Below are 20,235 nucleotides of genomic sequence, written 5' to 3'. Positions count from 1 at the left end.
AATGTGACCGACAGCTATCCAACAAGAATACAATAACAGGCATGGTGACTCACCTATGGAAAACTCAAAGCTGATTGGCTTGTCTCCTATTTTCCTGTCAACCATGGTGGCTTCAAACAGGACCCCGTAAAGCAGGAAGGGCTCTCTGTAGTCTGTATTCAGCTGGACAAATATAGACCTTCAGTTTGGGTCTGTTTCACAACTTTTCATGTCTACATTTAGTGTTATTTTGAAGTCCTAAAATTAATGTCAACAATCATGTAAAACAAAAATAATAATATAAAAATATACTCATTACATGGGAGGCAGCCTTTCTATCATTCACTCACTGCCTGAAACATTGCAAAAATCACTGCCCCACAAAATGGGAGTCTATTGAATAATGTATGCGTAATGGAACCAAATACAACAAAATATTGAGTCAGTGATCAACCACCATCTCCAGGGAATCTATCAAAGTGTTGCTATTGGATGAGTTTGGAGTGGGAAGCTTTAGAAACGTTATGTTTATGTATAATCATTTGAAACTTGCAATTTGTTGTGTTGTTGTGCTCTGTCTCACCTCAGGAGATTCCACAGGCAGGACCTCAGGGGCCACTGTCTTCCCTTTGTCATCCTCTGTGGCACCAGGCCCTGCTCCAGCTCCTGCTCCAGCAGGAGTCTTTCCATCCTTTCCTCCTGGCTTTCCTGTCTTAGCCAAAGGCTTGGCCACCTGGCTGATCTTGGACTCAGAGCCCATCCCCCCTGCTAGGATCTCCACTGTCAGCTCCAGGTAGACCCGCCCCCTGACAAAAGCAGGAGTTTGACAGCTGGTAGGTTAAGTAGGTTTAGCATTTCGCTTCATTAGTTAGTTGAAAACAGAATAACTCGCTAATTAACTGACATTCAGAAAGTAAGTAGGCAGGCGCTGTTTATCTGTTGTTGTGTGATCTAAACTGTAATGTTATCTTAACACTACCTGTTTCAAATCCTACATCTACAGCTGGACATTTTTATCGTTGATGAATCATTTTTAAACATGGCAGGATTGTCCCTTTGGTTGTGAAAGAGTAAAGATTAAAGGTTAGTCTTTCATGAGGCATGTTCTGGTGGTTGGCTGCAAAAATTAAAACTGCTCTTGAACCCTGCGATGGGTTTGAGTAAAATAATGTGCGGAAGAGCAGCCAAGACCATTCTGCTTATGTACTTTCTGAGCACCAAACCAGTAGCAAGATTGGCAAGGAGTTGCAGGACAATCTCAACAGCAGCAGTTGTTCCTCTTTCCAATTCTCTGCTGCTCAGTAGCAATGCAATGCAAATCCTCCATTGTGTCACCTGGCTTACTGATGTCTTCCTTTTAGTCAGAGATGGCTAAAAGGACTTGTTTCCTTTACTAGAATTCACACCACTGATTAACACCACAGTCTTTTTCCCCTTCAGTTTAGATGTACAGACATTATTATAATTTTTCAATATTAACCTGTAGGACACTCCCTCTCCAATGCCTTCGTTGAGCTCAACTGTGTCATCACCCAATGAGAAGTTTCGGGCAGAGCCATACAGGTTAATCCATGCTGGACCAAACGTCGGTAAAAAACCTGCCAGCAGAGTGCAAAGAAGAAGAGTGAAAGAGAGACAGTGAGAGAGCGGCAGTGTAGATATCTAATATCACCATGAACCGTGAACCGATCATTAACCGGTCTTTCCTTAAAACCCTCCCTCCTTCGTCTTCTCTTATCATTCCTCTTGCCATCCCTCCCTACCTTTGTCTCCATCCTGTTCATTGGAGATGCGTCGAAGGTCAAAGTAATGGGTTCCTATTGCAACATCACTCATGCTTCCCTCATCCCAGACCTATGGCAAGAGAGAAGCAATCCAACTTTTAAAGTGATATGGAGAAATTGAACATGAATACATACAGGTTGCTTTTATATTGTCACTAGTCCAACTCCACAGTGTTTGTACCTGGATCTTTATCCTCTGACATAGAGGAGGAAACATTTCAGTGAAGACAATCTGCTCATTCCACACTGGGTCTGCAGTAGACTTTTGCGTGGCTGTACGACCCTGAGGAGAGGAGAAACAGTGTATTAACCCAGTATGATGTACTGCCAGAGCTTTCTATCAAACTCAGTACTTAGTACTTGTTGGTGACTGTAATATTCATGTGGATGTCAATAATGACAGCCTTAGCACTGCTTTTATTTTATTACTAGACTCAGTTGGCTTTGCTCAGAGTGTAAATAGACCAACTCACTGCCATAACTACAACCACGGCCATATTCAGGAATATGGCATAGAAATGTAACGTTTTTCCACATAACCATATTTCATCAGACTTTCAGACTATTACTATCAGAATGTCGTTTCAATTTCTATTACAGGACTTCACGTAGTAGACAAAAATGCTTTCAATAGATGTCTATCTGATATCGCTGTAGCGTATTTAAGAAAGCAATTCCATCAGCACTGAATTCAATGCCATATCTCAAAATACAGTTGATGACTCTTATTCTTGTTTTAGTCCCTGCCAAATTGATATTCTTGTTGACAGTGCTGCAGAATCACTGCATATGAATCTAGACTCCATCATTCATTTAAAAAGGAGATAAAACAAATGCTACCGTTATGGTTATGATTACCATGGTAACGTCATCACTATCAAACCAAACAACTATCAAATCCGCAATCTAAAGCAAACATTGAGGCAATTTGAAAGAATCTGGCAATCTACAAAACTGGGAGAATCTTGCTTAATCTGACAAGAGTCTTAAAACATGTAGGAAGGGCCTCTGTAATGTCAGAGCAGCCTGACATTACAGCCTGACATTTTGCATATTGTTTATGTTTTGCATAAACAATATGCAAAAGAAAGCTCTCGGGAAAGCTCCAGAACTTCACCGGTATGATCTGGGGGCTTTTTCCTGGGCAATGCGTTCTTGTTAAAAGCAAGTTATCTCACATTAAAATGTAAAACTGGAGGACTGTTGGGAAAGGAGAACCGTGGTATCATACCATGTTTTATATCATGTCCCATGACATTCAACTCACCACTTGTCTGAAGAAGCTGATTACTACATATGGGTCGATGAGTGCTGTGTTGTCTCCAATGAAGGCCTTGGTGACATTAGCCATGATGCTGGAGTTGTTGCGAGGAAGGCCTTCAGCTCGGTATACCTTCACAGCGAAACGAGCCTGGGGCCGCTCGGCTGGAAAACCTTCTGGGATCAGCAAGTTTCTGAGCAAAAACCACAAAATAGCAACACACATATTGAAATTCATAAAGCTAGGTTTCACAAAAAGAATTAAAAACAAAATAAACCCTGACTGCAGTTCCTGCACAGTCTGAAAATGTTAGAATGAATAAACAATAACATACAGACCGAGCACTCTGAAGCTTTATGGTGATTTGACTATAAGAAAATGTGTTAAAATTAGATTTTTTGGTGCTTAAGAAAAGCTCATGAACTGTTGGAATTGTAAAATGCTCCTGTGTGGATCACTGATGTGCTTCAAGACAGCTCTCCCTTTAAAAAGTTGTATTTTGCAGCTTACAAGTCTGAGGGTGGGACTGACAGAAAAGCTGTGAGGTCACCAAAAACATTAGGACTCTTCCTCTGGAGACTATGTACTGTATATCATGGAGATCATCCTTCAGATGGGAGACAGTTCACTATTATCTAATAACAGAGCAGTGCATATAATATAGCAGTGTACACCTGTACACTGACAATGGCTTTTACATGAAATTAAGGGAAAACAAATGATGTAATAAGCTTAATATGGGATGATGTGAATTTGTAATGAAACACAGAAAAGCTTCTGAGAGATATATTAGTACTTCCACAATTCTCTCACCACAGAAACTCAGCAGATAAAACTAAAAAGGGATTTCTTACTTATCTATCTGCTCCTCAGCATCGCTGGCTTTTTGTCCAGGCTGAACAGCATCTCCTTTCCCTGAGACGCTGATGTCACACTTCACATACCCTTTGACCCCGGTGCTAAGGTCAGCAGGGTTGGTCAGCATTGCCCATTTATTGAGGAACTGATGACCTGAGGGAGTGACATGGACAATATTCTGACTGAGACATAAGCACAACTTTGAACAATCCTTCAAGTATGGTCATCCAGGTGATGCTGTTGTCATTGATAGTAAAATGCTTTTTGTTGTAATGTGCTGATATGGATAAAAGGTTTGAGAGTTCTACTTGCCGTGTTATTAACAAACTTTGAGACTTTCATGGGAGATTTGAGTTTGAGAGATTTATACTGGAAACCATATATCAGCGACATAGTTCGGAACTCATACTTAGATGTATATTATAGTAAGAAATATATATTATATTATATATGTATATTATTATCAAATACATTCAGGGGCTGTAAGTTGTTGAGAGAACAATTGCGTGGACTGTGGAGAAGTGGACAGTAAAACAAATTTAACCAGGATGCATACCTCTGCCATGACAGAGTCGTTCCTCCAATTATGACTAAATTGTTTGGTGGAGTTTATAATGAAATGACAAAGGCACTAATAGGTGTAGACAGGGCTTACAGATTGTTCAGTGCCTACCTGGCTGCTTGTAGACTGTCCAAACGTCAAGCTTAAAGGATCCAATACAGAAACTCCTCAACATCTTAGTGTGCATCACCTGGACAGAGACAAAGAAACACAGCCATCATGATTCTAATATCATTCATATTGTAATGGTGACTCATTCAGTAATCTCACGGTGAACAAAGCTAGAACAAAAAGGAAAGAAAAGGGCATAAACGTTTATGATGTCGTTGCACCAATCTAAAAAGCTTCTTAAACACAACCGTTGGTCAAATTATATGAATTTCATATTTTTTTAATTTTACAAGAAATACAGATCAATATTAGAACATTGGAGATGCTTAACATTGCATCACATTGAATCGCACTGTACTGTATTGTATCCTGTCTCATTGTATGCCATCTTAACACATCTAAGGTGTTCAATTGCATCTTTTTTTATCTTTAATGCATCAGATTACCAATAATGTATTAAGATGCTGATACATACTGACTGGTCTCAGAGAGATACACACCACTTTTGGTTGAATTGATGCATTATGGCTGCATGTTTTTTCCTTGCTGTTTGTACTCACCGACAGCCTAATGACTTTGTCGAAGAAAACTTCTTTGTGGGCGAAGAAGTCGAAGACAAAATACTGGAGGAGAGAAGAGGGACAGTTAGCAGGGGTTGAGGTCAAGGTTCAATGTGGGAGAGAGTCATATTAGGGTCAAGGTGGGGCTTGGGGCATAAGGTTTGGGAAGAAGCGCAAAGACAATTCTTACCTCATTGTAGAAGGGAGCGTTGGTTGCTTCTTTTACACTTGTTTGTTTCTTCTCATCACCAATTTCGATCACCACACTGGGGTCGATGTTTTCTCCAACTAGCTGTCTGGCCTCTGTGATGTTAATGGAAATCTGACACACACAGACATAAAATAAGATTGCAGCATACAATAATGTACGGATGACATTTATTTTTATCAGGATGTATCCCTAATTAAGACAAATGACGCTGGTATGTTGCTATGATTATATACTGCATACATTATATACATAGATAAAACAGTTGTTGGGTTGTCTTTAAAGCTCCTGGGCCTCATTTTTAATCACTGTCTGCATACAAAATGGGGCTTCAACTTTGTGTCCTCCACACATTGGGATTAATAAATACAAATAAAACTTAACATGTACACATGCGTAAGGCCACCACACATAACTGTTTCTTTTTCCTACCTCTCCCACAAGTTCATCAAATTTCCTTTCGTTTTGTCATTGGCCAAACATTGTCATTCAGATTAACAATTACAGTGCAATACTGGTTCTTTCCAACATGTATTTATTTTCTTTATGTGCAAACCCAAGGCAAAGCACAGAAAGAGGAACATTATACCTGGAAGCTCTCCAGTTTCCCTTCACTTTCAAGGATGCGAGTTTTCAGTTTGGATCTGTGGACATATAATTAGCACAGTCAGTTTTTCTGGAATGCACATTTAGATCAAGGAAATGTATTCTCAAACATTGGCACAAGGATGACGAACTGTGAAATTGCCAAAACAAACCCTGTTAGTGGTCCCCATAGTGTTCCTTACATCATTCAATGCAGAGTCAGATAAGACAAACAAAGTGCTGTGTCATTCCAAGACCTGCCATTCTCAAACTGTACCAGCAGCTGTCACTCCAGAGTTTCTTACCTCAGCCTGATCATCTGTATGACTCATCTGTTCCTAATGAGCCTCTCGGTATACATTATACCAGCCATTTTACATTTGGCCTCTGTCAGGTAGGGCTCAATCATTCATTGTTAGTCCGTTTGGCCAAATTATAAGATGGTACAAGCTGTGGTCCAGAATTGTTGACATACGTATATTTCTATATTTTCTTGGACAAGTCTTCGATGAATTGTCAATTAATTCAGATTGAGAAATGCTAAATTTAATTAAACTTAACCCAACTTTAACATTTAATTGTGTGACAAAAAGTTATCAAGCAGTGTGAGGCTCAACTGGATTAAAGCTTGAAACAGGTCTGAACCAGAGCCTGTAACCAAAGAGTGCAGACTGACACAGAGCAGAGGGTTGTTAATCTGAATTTTGACAAAATCTGACAAATTTGGACCAGTAGGCAACTGGAGAATAATAAACATTCTCCAAAATATGTGTCATCTTGTGCATCATCCAAAGTACGACAATAAAACTGGTTTATACATTTCATACATAACCCAGTATGCAGTATCAATAGTAGTAGAGTATATGTGTAAAATAAAACTTAAAGAAGATGCAGAAGATTAAGGGAATCTAGCATACATGTTTTGATGGTGGTAGGAAACCAGAGCATTTGGAGGAAACCCATGTAAAAAGGTTATGTATCCCTTATGCTTATCCTTAGGGTTAGGGTTAGGGTTAGGGTTAGGGCACAACACAATAGAGTGACATCCAGTGGACAGGATTCTACCTATTGTGAATAGTTGGGTCCCGTAAAGTTTGTGGCTACAACCTTTGAGTCTTGGGTTTGATTGAATGCTGTCTATTGTTTCATGGAAGCAGATAATGAAATCATACTGCACACCTGTTAAGGAAAACTGACAACAGACAGGTGATAACATAAATGCCACCATAAGAGACTGTTGATATACATGTATTATCATATAACATTGAGGCCATACCTCTTATTTTTTGGCGTTGTTCTGATTCTGACAGCCGAGGCTGCCGCTCCAGTGTTGCTTTCATCCAGCAGAGGAAGTGCTTCAGAATCCACATCATCATCTACGTACACACACACACACACACACACACACACAGACTTTAATTTATATTTTTACATTCTTGTACTTTTTTCAAGTACTCTAGTTTCATCATAGCAACGGTTTAGCTCCTAGTTTTAGGTTTTTTGTTTTTCATAGCATCTGAGAGTTAGAATATCACTGTAAGGAGAACTTGCTTTGGAACTAGGCTACTGATCCGATGTAAGCTTTAAAGTCATACTTTTACTGAGTTTCACAAGAAGTCATTCTCTCATAATTCATAGATTGTGATGGGAATTAACATGTTACGTTGGGAAACAGGGGATGAGAGCAACGGTGAGCACTCAAACACAGGGTGACAAGGATAACAGAAAAGGAAATAGGAAAGGAAACAGAATTAATAGTCCAAAACATCCAACCAGAGGCAATACAGGGAAGATGGATTGGGCAGACGACACAAACTCTAGGTGTGGCACAGAACTGCAGACCCAAACACCCGGAGTTTGGAGCAGATCACGAGGCGGCTGACTCATCCTCATTGCTGATCAGGCCTACTACCGCAGTGACGTTTATTTGAGCCTTTGAGCAGTCCCGCTGTCGGTGATCTGAAACTGCTAGTAGAAGGTGTTGGGGTAATCTGGAAGGGAGGGATCATTACAGTCTGTTGTCACAGTAGAAGTATCTGGAATCCTTGGCACGAGCGCTGTGTCTCCTTGTTGTCAGCGAAGTGACTTGACAGATTTTTTCCACATTTCTTTTTGCCTCTCTGATCCCTGTCTTTACATTACAGTACATTACGAGCATTTGGCAGACGCTTTTATCCAAAGCGACTTACATTACATTACATTACATTACATTACCACCCTTTGCAGAGGGGGGAGCAATTGAGGGTTCGGTGCCTTGCTCAGGGGCACCTCGGCAGGGGCCCGAACCGGCGACCCTCCGGTTCCCAAGCTGAAGCTCTACCCACTGAGCTACTGCCTCCTCTCTTCAGGTCGAACTGCCTCCCTTTATGCTGCAGTGTCCCTAGATCTGAAAACAGCATCTGGGGTCCTCAGCAGAGAACAGACCTCTCCTGTCAGCCATGCCTTGTTGTTTGCATGCATTCTCAGTCTTAAACACAGTCACGTCATCAATTCAGTTAGTAACAAATCCTGTCACTGCCTCTGTGTTTTCCTGTAGGCCAATAAAGTCCCCAGATGCAGCAGCATTCTTAAAAATGCTCCATCGTGTGCATTCAAAGCAGTTCTGTAATGCTGGGACATTCTACTGTGGCCAAACTCTAATGTTCTTCGGTCCAGCTGGCTTCTGTCACACTCTGGGTGCAGATCACAGTGAAGTGACCAAAGCTGCCAGTGAACATTCGCCAATGATATGGTGGGAATAGCCAGTTTGACTGGGTTAGCCCTTAGCCTAGCCCTAACGCAGCCATGCCTCCCTCACTACTACATCTTGTCACAGCATTAGCAACGCTCCCTCATCAGGGTGGTCCCAAGCGAGCTCTCTCGGTCTTTGGCTCCTGCAGCGGTTTCTAATATCTACCAGAAACTTGTGGTAGTACATAGCTATGCTTTTGTCTGCCTGATTAAGTCAGGTACAAAGCTAAAGATTCCACATTTCTATGTAATTTGCTGGGGTCAGCAGAGGCAGCGACAAACATTGGTCACGGCGCCATGATGGATTTCCAAGTCCTAGCTGACTTGGAGGCTAGAGCGGGTCCAGGTGACTTGGAGGCTCAAGCGGTAACTTCAGACTTTGAGGATGGAGGCGACAAAGTAAGGCCACTGGTGACACAAGGCTGGAAACTGATGTGCAGAGAAATTGTGTTGAATATTGAATATCTTTCGCCTCATTTCCAGACTCTCCTGCTAATAAGTGCGGGGGGTCTCTTGAGGCCTACGGCCATCTGGCAGTCTCCAGAGACTGATTTAAAAAACTGCTCGCTAAGTCCATAACGGGTTGGTCTGTTGTTACGTCAGGAAACTGGGGAAGAGGAAGGGTGAGGACTCAAACACAGGGCGAGCAAGGAAGGAAAAATAGAATTACAGGCAATGCTAAAACATGGAACAGAGGAAATAAACTGGAAAACTTAAACTGAAAAGAGGATAACTGAAATACCAGGAAAACAGAGCTTGGGTCCAAAAGGGGATAGCTTAAACAACTAGCATGCGGCCACTGGAAAAGGGAAACCAAAATACAGGAGCTAGAGGGCTGGAGGCTCGTGGGAACAGAGAACACAAACTAAAAGAGAGAAACACACAGAATGGAAAGAACAACCTAATTAAAGGGAACACGGGGGGGGGAAACCAAGGACAAGGGAGAACACAAACTAACAGAGATAAAAACCGGGACAGACCAAGAACGGACAGAGGTGAGGGAAGGATTCAATACACATGGGGCTGACTACAATGGGAAACAGGTGAGAACGATACTGCAGGTGACGATCATCAGATAAAGGCAAGATAGGAAACATGAGGACAGGAAGTAAAGCATAATACACACAGAAACAACTACAAATTAAAACAGGAAATAACACAGCCAAAATACAGGACCATGACAGAACAAGATATGACCATATCAAACTCAACAGTACTTGAGCCTACAGAATCATACGGTACCTATGAATGTGTAAAGATTTTGAAATTGTATAGCTTTATTGAAGTATCAATGGAGGTTATACTACAGTACTCAAGAAGTCAGCTGGCTAGAGTGGCAAAAAGCTCACAATTTGTAGATATTCATGCCAGGTTAATTTTATTCCAAACTATTTTTTTTGCCTGAACATAAGCAGCACTTTTCGTCAAGTTTGTAATGCAGTGTAATGTTTGCCAAGGGTTCGTCTCAACCACAGTGAAGTTATGACTACATGGTCCTTCAGTGTGTGTGTGTGTGTGTGTTTGCTTTCCAGGCCTTACCCACAGCTCCCTTGTTTGCCAGGACAAGACCTGTGTTGACCTTCTTCTTCTTTTTCACTTTCAGGCCAAACATCCCCTTCTTTTTCCTGTTTGCACAGAAAGAAGATGGTTCATTAACCAGAGCATTGCAAATTGAATACTAATAGCATGGTAATTGCAATGTATAACTAAAAAAACAAACACACACATGAGGCCTGTACTACGAAGTGAAATGAATAGGTAGGGTCAAGTCTGACTTTTCAATGTCACAAAGCTGCCTCCGTTCTGACCGCACTCTGTCGCCACGATAAGTTATGAACAGACACCAAGTACATTTATATGCACTTTAAAACTTTGATCATATTGCAATTAAGGTAATAAATTGCTCTTTTCAGGCAACAACTATTTCATTCAATCATCATATATACGCCCAAATGAGATATTGGCAGGAATCAAACTGTACTTGCTCCAAGTGACTAACTATATTACTTGATTTTGCTAGTAAGAATCCATTTATTTACCCATGGAAATGTGTCAGTTGAAGTATGCCGCCTCCACTTGCATTTCCTTAACAGGCAGACCCCTCTCATACTGCTATTACACATGTCATTTATACTCAAGGGTCCAAGGAATCCTATTAGATCCTATTATGCGCAGGTTATGAGCTTCATCTCAATTCTCTCTTTAATCACAGTAAGGACAAATACTTGTTGTGTTGTATTTACTGTACATCCAGATGTTGAAGTGATATTAAAGATTCATGGCATTGTTGTGTTGTCATTGTGTTGCTTTAGTTTTGTTTGCATGATGCAAATATGTTCAGGACCCTCACAGCCCATGGAATATTTGCTTCTTGCTGTGTTCATATTGTGTAGTTGTCACGGAGGTGGGCAGCTTTTCATTGTGTAGAAGCCAAAACATAGACCAAACAAAACAAAGCTTTTCATTACCGTGCCAAGGAAGTTTTCACCTATGTTCTCAAGTTGATAGTGAGTCAGTTAATTAGTTCCCAACATTATTCCATTATGAATTGACTTTGAATAAAGAAGGGTTGGTTATGGCCCTAGAAAGACATTACATTTGGGTGCCGCTACAGATCTAGGGGTATATCCAGGAATATGTTAATATTTTTGTCAATTTCTTTTAAACATAAACACCAATATAAAAGTGACGTATTGGTCGAATTAGAGAATATCAATAGCTGTTTCCTTTGAATGAGCACTAAGTGGATGTACAGTACAGTACTGGCAATGGAATTGTTGCAGAGTAACAGATATGACAGAAGATTTGTCTCTATCTCTATCTCTATCTCTATCTCTGCCTCCATCTCTATCTCTATCTATCTCTATTTACACAGACTGCCAATATATATGAACAGTATATACATCTATATATAAGCTTTGTGTACATATGAAAATACAGAACTAATTATTTCAAGAGGAAAAAGTGCTCACCGCCGCTCGGTTGCAGGACTGTCAGCATCCATCCTGTGGCAGACCACACGTACACACTAGTTTCTTTTTTCGAAGGCTGCAACTTATTACCGCATTCTGACCTCTGAGGCCGTCAAAGGTTTATGTCCCCTCTGAGAGCAGTTGCTGATCCAGTCCTGACCTGCTCACATTAGCTGCTAGATGTAGAACATCATGTGGGAGCCTCTCACTCTCTGTGCCACCCTGCTCTCTGTACTGTAAACACAGACTTAATCAAACATTCTCACTCTCCACCTGTTGCTCCATTCCGTCACACAATTACATGATCCACACTTGGCCACCTTATCCGTCTTCATGACTGTATAGTTAGATTCTCCCTTTGCTTGTTTAAGCACAGCATATACAAGTGTTTACTGTAGGTAAACAGACCTATCCTTCTCTTTCGATTTAACAGATATTTCATGTCTTAAGCCCTATTTGGGAGGGACTCCTAATTTCAGGATATGAAATTAAATGAAGAGTAAGAGTATACATTACAAAGATAACTCATTCCAAACTGACAGTAACATAGTCATTTTGCTGTCGATGTTGCTATTACCTAAGTATCAAAAGTACTCTTTTAATAATTTTTAAATTATTTTAATGATAACTGTAAGGACTGAATTTTTCAATTAAAAAGTATTCCTTCCTTCCATCTGTCCATCCATTTTTATATGTGCTTATCCCTTCAGGGTTGCGGGGTGCTGGAGCGTAGCCGAGCGGCCATTAGGGGAGAGGTCTGCAGCTTATCACAGGGCAAACACACACAGACAGACAACTCAGTCACACAGGTAAAAATTAAAAGGAAATATCTAAGATTCGGAACTAATTTTAGGGTCAGAAATCAAATGTAGCCTTTGCCGAAACTGGACCAGTTGTCCAAAATTGACCACACCATTAGAAGAACAACACAAAAAGTTTTGTAAAGCCAACATTTACGTCACAATACATCACCTGCATTTAACAGTGGATCACTGGAAAAGACCTATTTACTAATGATGACAATGATGATTGAGAATAACAGAAGAGATTGAAACCACGGATTTGAAGGTGTTTTGCCTACTACTATTGGATACCTGCAGTGAATTGACTACGACCTGAAAACCTGAAACTTCAAAGCTTACATTATTATTGTTAATATTAGAACTACTTGGAGACCAATGAAGAAGAACTAGACCATTGGACCCTACCATAGATATACTGTATAGACACTATAATATCTTCCCAATAAGGGAGAAACATGGAGACAGTGGAGGGAAACTGGTTGCTTGTCTACATACTGTACATTTAACTGTATTGATTCATTATTATGTCTCTGAACTGTCAAGCAACAATTTATTTGGTGTGATTGTTTTGTTTTTTGCATTGTTTAGAGGATGTCATTATGATTGTACAGAAAACATATTGCACGTAAAAGTTGTATGCTGTTTAATCCCTGTGCTTTTTCCTATCGTTGTGGTTTTCCTATCGTTATGGTTTTGGCAAGATAGGGAGTGCAGGACAGGACATATTAAACAATTGATGCTGGCAACCTCGGCTGTGTGGACTGTACCCAGATTTTAATACATGTAATCTACATGTCACAATTGGAGTTGAGCACCAGCGAATTTCAACAGATATTTTGACATTGCAGTTCCACTTACTTGCCCCAATTGACTTGACAGCTCTGAAATCTGAATCGGCTACACCTTGGACCTCCTGTTATGTTGTTGTTTTTTTGTTTTATGGTTGGGTTAGTTTCAAAGATAGTGTACCAAACTAATTGGTCAAATCATGGTTCCATAGGCTTGCCTATATCCGTAATTAAAGCTCTCAGCCAGTGGAGGACCTATAATGTCCTACATTTGCTGTCCGGAAGAACATCCTTTTTAAATTAATTGACATACACTTCTCTGGATGGCACAAACTGATATTTGACATGATACCAATGGAATGTCTAACCTTCAGGCTTAAATGCAAAACAAACAACTTTCAAATGATTTGGCCACCTCTCCTTGATTACATGGTTAGTGGACTGACAAATTGCTGCACATTTCCAACGGTGAAAAATATTAATACTTGTAATGAAGATAGCACCACAATACCACCATCTTGCCAAAGTAACAAAACATAACATTAATATGGTCTGGGTATCTGTTGATAATACGTGTGAACCAGGGTTCACTTGTTTGGTGTGCACCTCAGTGGATTGTTCATACCTGTCTAAATGAACTGAGCTATACAAAATGTTTGGTAGGTGCGCACTAAACAAAAAGTTGTGAAAACTTCCACAAATTTCACATACACACATGATGAAACCATCCTAACAGACCTATTCAGGTCAGAGCTGTTCTCCTACCTGGGCTTGGGTTCCTGCTGAAGTCAGAGATCAGAATATACTGAACATAGTGTATCCAGGTGCATGTGTGGGATTAGTGTTAGCCCACTCATACTTGAACTCACAGGCTCATTGGTGCTCAAGTGTTTGTTCAAAGGATAAAGTCATAGGTATGATGAGACTGTGGCTGCTGGATGATCACATCCTGATTATGGTTTCCTTCAACTGCTGACAGCTGACCAATCAACTCTAAAAGTTGACGAAATCAGCATTGTATGGTCTATTTGGCCCCTGTCTATATTGTATTGCTTTCATTGTTGTTATTATTATTATAAAATCTTATTATAATACCTATAATTTAGAGGGGTTTTTGTGCATGTAACAGAATGTGGGTCATGTGAGGATGTCATGTAAACTGATTGAGGAAACAATATGTAACAATATGAACATGTTTAATTGTTGAACATGACCTTTAGTGGCATTTGGTTCCTTCACTAAATGCCACTGTAAGGTGTTTTATGAGTTCATGTGGGCTGGACACGATGTTATTCCAAGCTCGCTTGTTGTGTTATGCTGGTATTATTAGTAGTAGAATTTGTTGTCGTTGCTCTATGAATTATTTTTGACTGATTAAATAATGTGCTGCAGAACATTTATCAGCAGCTGTCTGGGTGGAACTCTGTGTGAGTGTGTGGCTGTCTGTGTGTGTGTGCGTGTGAGCTGCTAATCATGTGAGCAGGATGTATTCAAGTGAACGAAATCCTCCTTTGGTAAACACAGCAGTGGCAACATCTGTCAGTAAGAGACAAACCTACACACACACTTACGCAGTTTGAGCTCCCAAGGAACTTAAAGTCATCCTATTTTTCAATGACGAAAATGAGGGTGATAAAAAAAGGGGGGACAGAGGCAATACTTGCAATCTGGGAATGTAGACAAATTGAGCAGCATTAACACAATAAAGTCAAACTTCTCATCTGAAGTGGATGGAATATCCTCTGCTATAGAAGCAATAAGGAACAACATAGCTGTCTAAATATCTAGAGAGCTGTCTGTCAAGTTAGGCAGCTTATTGTGAGCACTAGTTAGATAGTAATGACATCATCAACCTTTCCGCCCCCTGCAAGCAGCAACTTGGACAAATAGCTTTGTTTTTTTAAAGATTTTCAAGACTTTCATCATGTTTGAATACACTTATTGGTCTGGTGAAAAAATGTAGTTTAGTTAATCTGAGAGTGAGAAAGTGAGATCTCTGATGGTCTGAGGTCTCAGAACTCTCCATGACTCCAGCACAGAGGAGTAGAAGGGGGTGAGCCTGGTTGGGTACATTTCCTCCAGCCTCAGCCTGAAGGCCATCATCCAAGCAGTCCTCCCTCCTCCACTGGCAGGTACACCGCTGAAGTGCAGATCCAATGCTGTCCTGACCAGAAAAAGTCAACCACAATTTGCTGCAAATCCGCAATTCTTAAACTTCAATAAAGTCCTGGGCGGATAGAGCCACAGGACTTTAACAGTCAGTGTGTGCCACAGTATCCAGGACACCAAATTATTGACAACCATTTCCATGTAGACAACTTTGCATTCCTTCTCCATAACACCTCTGATTCACTCCCAAGAACTGATGTGGTGCCGACCCAGTCAGATTGAAGGTGAGACATTCCAGAGAGGTGGCAGTGCTGGAAGCTCTTTGACCTGGAAGTCCTGCCCATAGATTACGGCCTGTTCACCAGCGCGGCCTATTGAACAAGGCTTCTGAACACACACATAGCGGGAAGTCATCTTTATTTTGCCAAGTTTCTGTAATGCAGAGAAAGTCAATATTCCTGTCTGTAATGATGTCATAGATGAGAAGTGCTTTATTGTTTATGGAATGAGTGTTTTGCTGCATGAAGGAAGCAGTTTTGCTTGTAGATGCTGAGCAGGAGGGAGTGGGACGAATGACACTATGAATGCAGATGATAGGTCTCAGATTACCAGGATGCACGTGTGGTCTGTTGTGATGACAATGTTTTGGAGGGGCGGGGCGGAGTAGCGTGGTCAGCGTACACAAACTTGCATCTGGTAGCCCTGTGTACACAACAAGGACCACTGAGGAGTCCAAGGGATTTTATGTCGCCGATGCAGCAGAGTTTGAGAAGCTGCAGTAAAGAATATGTTAGGCGCACCATTTCAGCAGCGCTGAAAACTAATGCTAGCTGTAAGGCTAGTTGCTAGGACTGGGCTGAGGACCAGAGCAGGATGGCAGGACTAGAGAGGTCAGGGAGAGACCAGTGATCACGGCAGTGTCCTGTGATCGTGGCAGATTTATGTACTCATTATGTTCTCATTTGCTTCACCGTGCGTTTCACGCTACTGGGATTGCAACTAATACAATAATGATGAGAGTCTACGGTAAGGTAGACTAAGCATTATCACATATGATATTCAATGAGATACAGTAATGACAATGAAGGCAAATCAAATCCAGCTTTATTTAAAGTGCATTTGACATGAATGGCTCAGTACACTTCACATATAATCATGAAAAATATGACAATACAGACACACACACAACATGACCGTTCCATGCTTCTCCTATAGGCTCGTCTTTACAGACATGCCCACTTGTATGAGGGCACACACGTCTCTGGATTGAGAAGGCAGGCACTGTCATCAGCAGCGTTGTGATACCGATTAAGTCTGATCGCAGGGTTTAGGTTTTGTTAAGCCAGTTTATGCAAACAAGGCCGAGGTCTGTTGAGCTTCCTTCATAGTACAGGCCCCTGGAAACCTGACAAGAACAAATGCTTTTGGTGAAAATAATGTCACAGATTGAGCTAACACAGAAAAACATAATAAAATCACAAATAGTCTAACAAGAAAGGGTGAACTAGATTGTATTACAATATACAATAAAATACAAATAATATTGCAAAAAAAACCTAAATTAATTTTATTTAATCAGATTTTAAGGCTCATTTACATTCAGGGCCTGATTGGTTGGTTCCTAAGCTGAAAGGAAAACGCAGTGTTATAAGAAAATATATAAATACAATCATAATCATTTAGATAAGATTCTTAGTCATTGCTTCTATAAAACCCAGCATTTAAAATGATTATTAAAGAAAGGGGATGTCCTCTAAATATTTCAATAAGATAATTGACTTTAAAAGGTATTGTATTGCCATTATGAAATCACAAATGATACCCTGATACCCCCAAATGATACCCTGTCAAATATTCACCACATAGGGTTATTAATATATAAAAACAAACAAACACCCTATTTCTGCCATTTACATCATGCTGCATGTACAAACTCCAACTCCCAAAAAGTTGACACAGTGTTAAAAGGAAATAAGAACAGAAGGCTTTTTTTTCTTTGGACAGGGATGGCCCTGCTTATTTCAACTTATAGGGTGTAGGCATTTTAAGTTTGTAAACTGATTTTTAATCTTGAGGACTGGTTTTCCTCATCAGACCAAGTACATACAACATAAGACATAATACAAATAAATACAGAAAGGCTTCAGATTTTGTTTATCTGAAAGGTATAAATGCCAAAGTGATTAAGCAGAAATTCCTTTACTTGATCTTTCAAAATGTAATTAGTATATATATATATATTAAGCAAAAAATACTTTCAATTCTTTAGTAAAATTATTATCCTCATGTCATGAAGTATGTCATCATCCCTACATTTCCTCTTGCATCGTTTTGGCAGACAAAGTGACTGCTTCCAGAAAACTGAATGCATCCCAGACAGAGCTGATTATGGACAGTCTGTCTGTCTTATAAGAGCGAGTGTTTTCACTTCCATACTGAATTTGAAAGAGTCTCAATGCACTATAGTCACAGAGCTCTCTCAACAGGAAGGTTATCTCTTTTAAAAACCAACTCCTTTACGCCCTTAGCCCATTGTTCTTGTGGAATCGCCTGTAACACTGCACAAGTGTTACTCCAAGTTTCCAGAGTGAAGCCTATTTTTCTCATTCTGAGCCCAAGCTATTCAGTCAACCATATAGAAGTTGAGCTTGACAGCTTCAACAAACTCAAAAACTGGAAAGTCAGACTGGTTATCACCAACAATTACAGTATACTATAGTGTTTCGAATGTTTGTAGATGCTCCTTTCATGGCCTGTATGACTGTTAACTTAGTAGATATGTTTGAACTGTTTGGTGGCTTGGACTGTTGAGTCAAATCAGAGAACGCTTGCACAGTTTTAAAAAAACAAAGAAACATGAGTAACCACAGTCACTCCTGTCAGATCTTAGCAAACAGCACGGACATATTTATTTGAATGGCAACATCACAATTACTGATTACTGATGTTTTTAAAAATGTAGGGCCTTTTCAACTGCCTGTCAGTTCTGTATGTGACTACAACTATTTTGGTGGCCCAACCAGCGTGGGACTTACCAGCATGGGTAGAAATCCTATGGCCGGGCATCTGATCTTTAAATGTCTGCTCTAAATAAATAACCATTACATCATAAGTTTCTGTTTAATTTACATTTAATTTACATTGAATTCTGTTCCAATTTACTGGCAAGCTGGGCCCTATGGAGTGGATTCTTTCAGGCAGTGTAAAGCTGACAATCAAATGTGACTTATTAAGAGCCGAGTTGCTGGTTTCATTACATACACTGCAGAACTAGAAAAGGGAGTCACAAATCACACATTTGAGTCTCAGTCAGTCTCACTCATGGGTGCACAACTATAATAACAAAACTATAACTACACAGGCATAGCTCTGACTTTGGTTTTATATGGACTGTGTGGCTTGTAACCCAGTAAGTCAAGCATGTTCACTGTGTCTCACCCTCAAGGCTGTCCTAATGTGTTGGCTTCATCAAGCTGTAACTGCCAACATGCATGGAGGTTCTGAAGTAATGTGGACACCGTGTTAAACCTGAGACAGAGGGCAAAGCTCCCAAGATTGAGTTTATTTTACAAGCTTTGTTGTAAAGAATGATTTGAAAAACTTTGAAAAGATTTTCCTGCCGAGGGGAATTTTGTGCTCTTCAGTGAATGTGACCTTCTTGCTGTGCCTTTCTTTTTGCTGCTTTAAAATTGAATTAGGCCCTGTTTCAAGTTCATCACACATTTCTGTATCACTTCCATCATGTATCACATCATCCTGTGTCTGAGGGCAGTTGATCTGTGACTGGTCACCCACCACCAGGGCTCTCTGGCCTGTCTCTGGGTTTATCTGCGGCTTCATCTGTATGATGGTGTCATTCACATGCAATAGCCGAGCCAGAACTTCATCCTTCCGTTTCATCGCATCTATCAGCTTTGTCAGGGCAATGTTTTCCTGTCTGATGGCATCATTCATCTTTCTCATGTCTTCCTGTGCCATAGGTCTTATCATTTGTGATATGGAGGCTTTCTCTAACTGTAGTTCATGATTTTCATTCAAATGTAATTTGTTCTTGATATCGTTAAGCAAAGTCTGGCCCTGCCTTTCTTGACCTTTCAAGATTTCCTTCCCACAATTAAGGATAGTAGGCTCACTGTGTTGGCTTTTGAAGGCTTCTTTTGTGATCTCTATTTCTCCTGAAGCCTGGCACTGCTCCTCTCTCTGTTCATGCTGCATCTGGTTGTTAAGGAGTGTTATGTTCTGAGCAAGCATATCTGATTGTATTCGCATGCGATGACTAAACTCCTGACATTTATTCTCTGTTTTAGATGTGTCAGCCATCATTTTCTTGTACAAGATTTTAGAGGCGTCTTTTATGCTATCAATTTCCTCACAAAGAGCCTCTTCCCTGATTGACAGCTGGGGCGACTCCATTGCTCTTATTAGCTGGTTGGTAAGATGCCTAATTTGCTCCTCAAAAGCACACCTTTCTCTCTTCCAAGCCTCTTGTTGAATTGTTGCCTTGTGTTTGAAGGTTTTATTCAGGTTCACTAGCTTAGCAGTGAGAGCCTGCTCTGTTGCATGGCTCCCAGCATTCAGCTCTGACTGTCTCTGCAGCTGGTCACAAGACCCCTGAATTATGGTCCTTGCCTTCATCTTCATCTTCATTAAGCAGCTATTCATTGTGTAGTAATTATAATATAAGAGGCTCAGAGCCTCTGTACTCAGTCTATGATGTCATTTTGATGTCCATGGTGTCATATGTGATTTTCTTTTCCTTGACTGAAGTGTTCCGGCTTTGTCCTGGGAAATCTGTCCTCAGTACTTCTGTAACCCCAATATGGTAGGTAGTATGTGAAAACAGCATTAAGACGTAAACATGTGTGACCATGATTAAACCTATGTTCATCTTTACCCTTCTCCTTAAGTTATGAGAGTGGCTGACT

General features: G+C 40.4%; 1 protein-coding gene across 1 annotated transcript in view; it reads right to left on the bottom strand.

The window, feature by feature from the left end:
* Positions 1-11,859, bottom strand: part of fer1l6 (fer-1 like family member 6) — a 29,674-nt gene extending 17,815 nt beyond the window's left edge. Inside the window, exons 1-14 of the mRNA XM_076156912.1 lie at positions 11,611-11,859; positions 10,178-10,263; positions 7,185-7,284; positions 5,913-5,967; positions 5,306-5,437; positions 5,116-5,178; positions 4,556-4,634; positions 3,879-4,035; positions 3,031-3,217; positions 1,945-2,046; positions 1,743-1,833; positions 1,460-1,577; positions 563-785; positions 54-162 (exon numbers count right to left, since the gene is read on the bottom strand). Of these exons, the coding sequence (XP_076013027.1) occupies positions 54-162; positions 563-785; positions 1,460-1,577; positions 1,743-1,833; positions 1,945-2,046; positions 3,031-3,217; positions 3,879-4,035; positions 4,556-4,634; positions 5,116-5,178; positions 5,306-5,437; positions 5,913-5,967; positions 7,185-7,284; positions 10,178-10,263; positions 11,611-11,642 (1,534 nt within the window). The 5' untranslated portion in view covers positions 11,643-11,859. The remainder of the gene's footprint in view (positions 1-53; positions 163-562; positions 786-1,459; positions 1,578-1,742; positions 1,834-1,944; positions 2,047-3,030; positions 3,218-3,878; positions 4,036-4,555; positions 4,635-5,115; positions 5,179-5,305; positions 5,438-5,912; positions 5,968-7,184; positions 7,285-10,177; positions 10,264-11,610) is intronic.
* Between the last annotated feature and the right edge of the window lie 8,376 nt (positions 11,860-20,235).

Source organism: Genypterus blacodes, unplaced genomic scaffold (genome assembly GCF_046128005.1).
Source record: "Genypterus blacodes isolate CSIRO-AG114 ecotype Tasmania unplaced genomic scaffold, CSIRO-AGI_Gbla_v1 ptg000008l_1, whole genome shotgun sequence".
Lineage (NCBI taxonomy): Eukaryota > Metazoa > Chordata > Actinopteri > Ophidiiformes > Ophidiidae > Genypterus > Genypterus blacodes.
The sequence above is the reverse complement of the archived record's forward strand: the minus strand, read 5'-3'. Positions and strand labels throughout refer to the sequence as shown.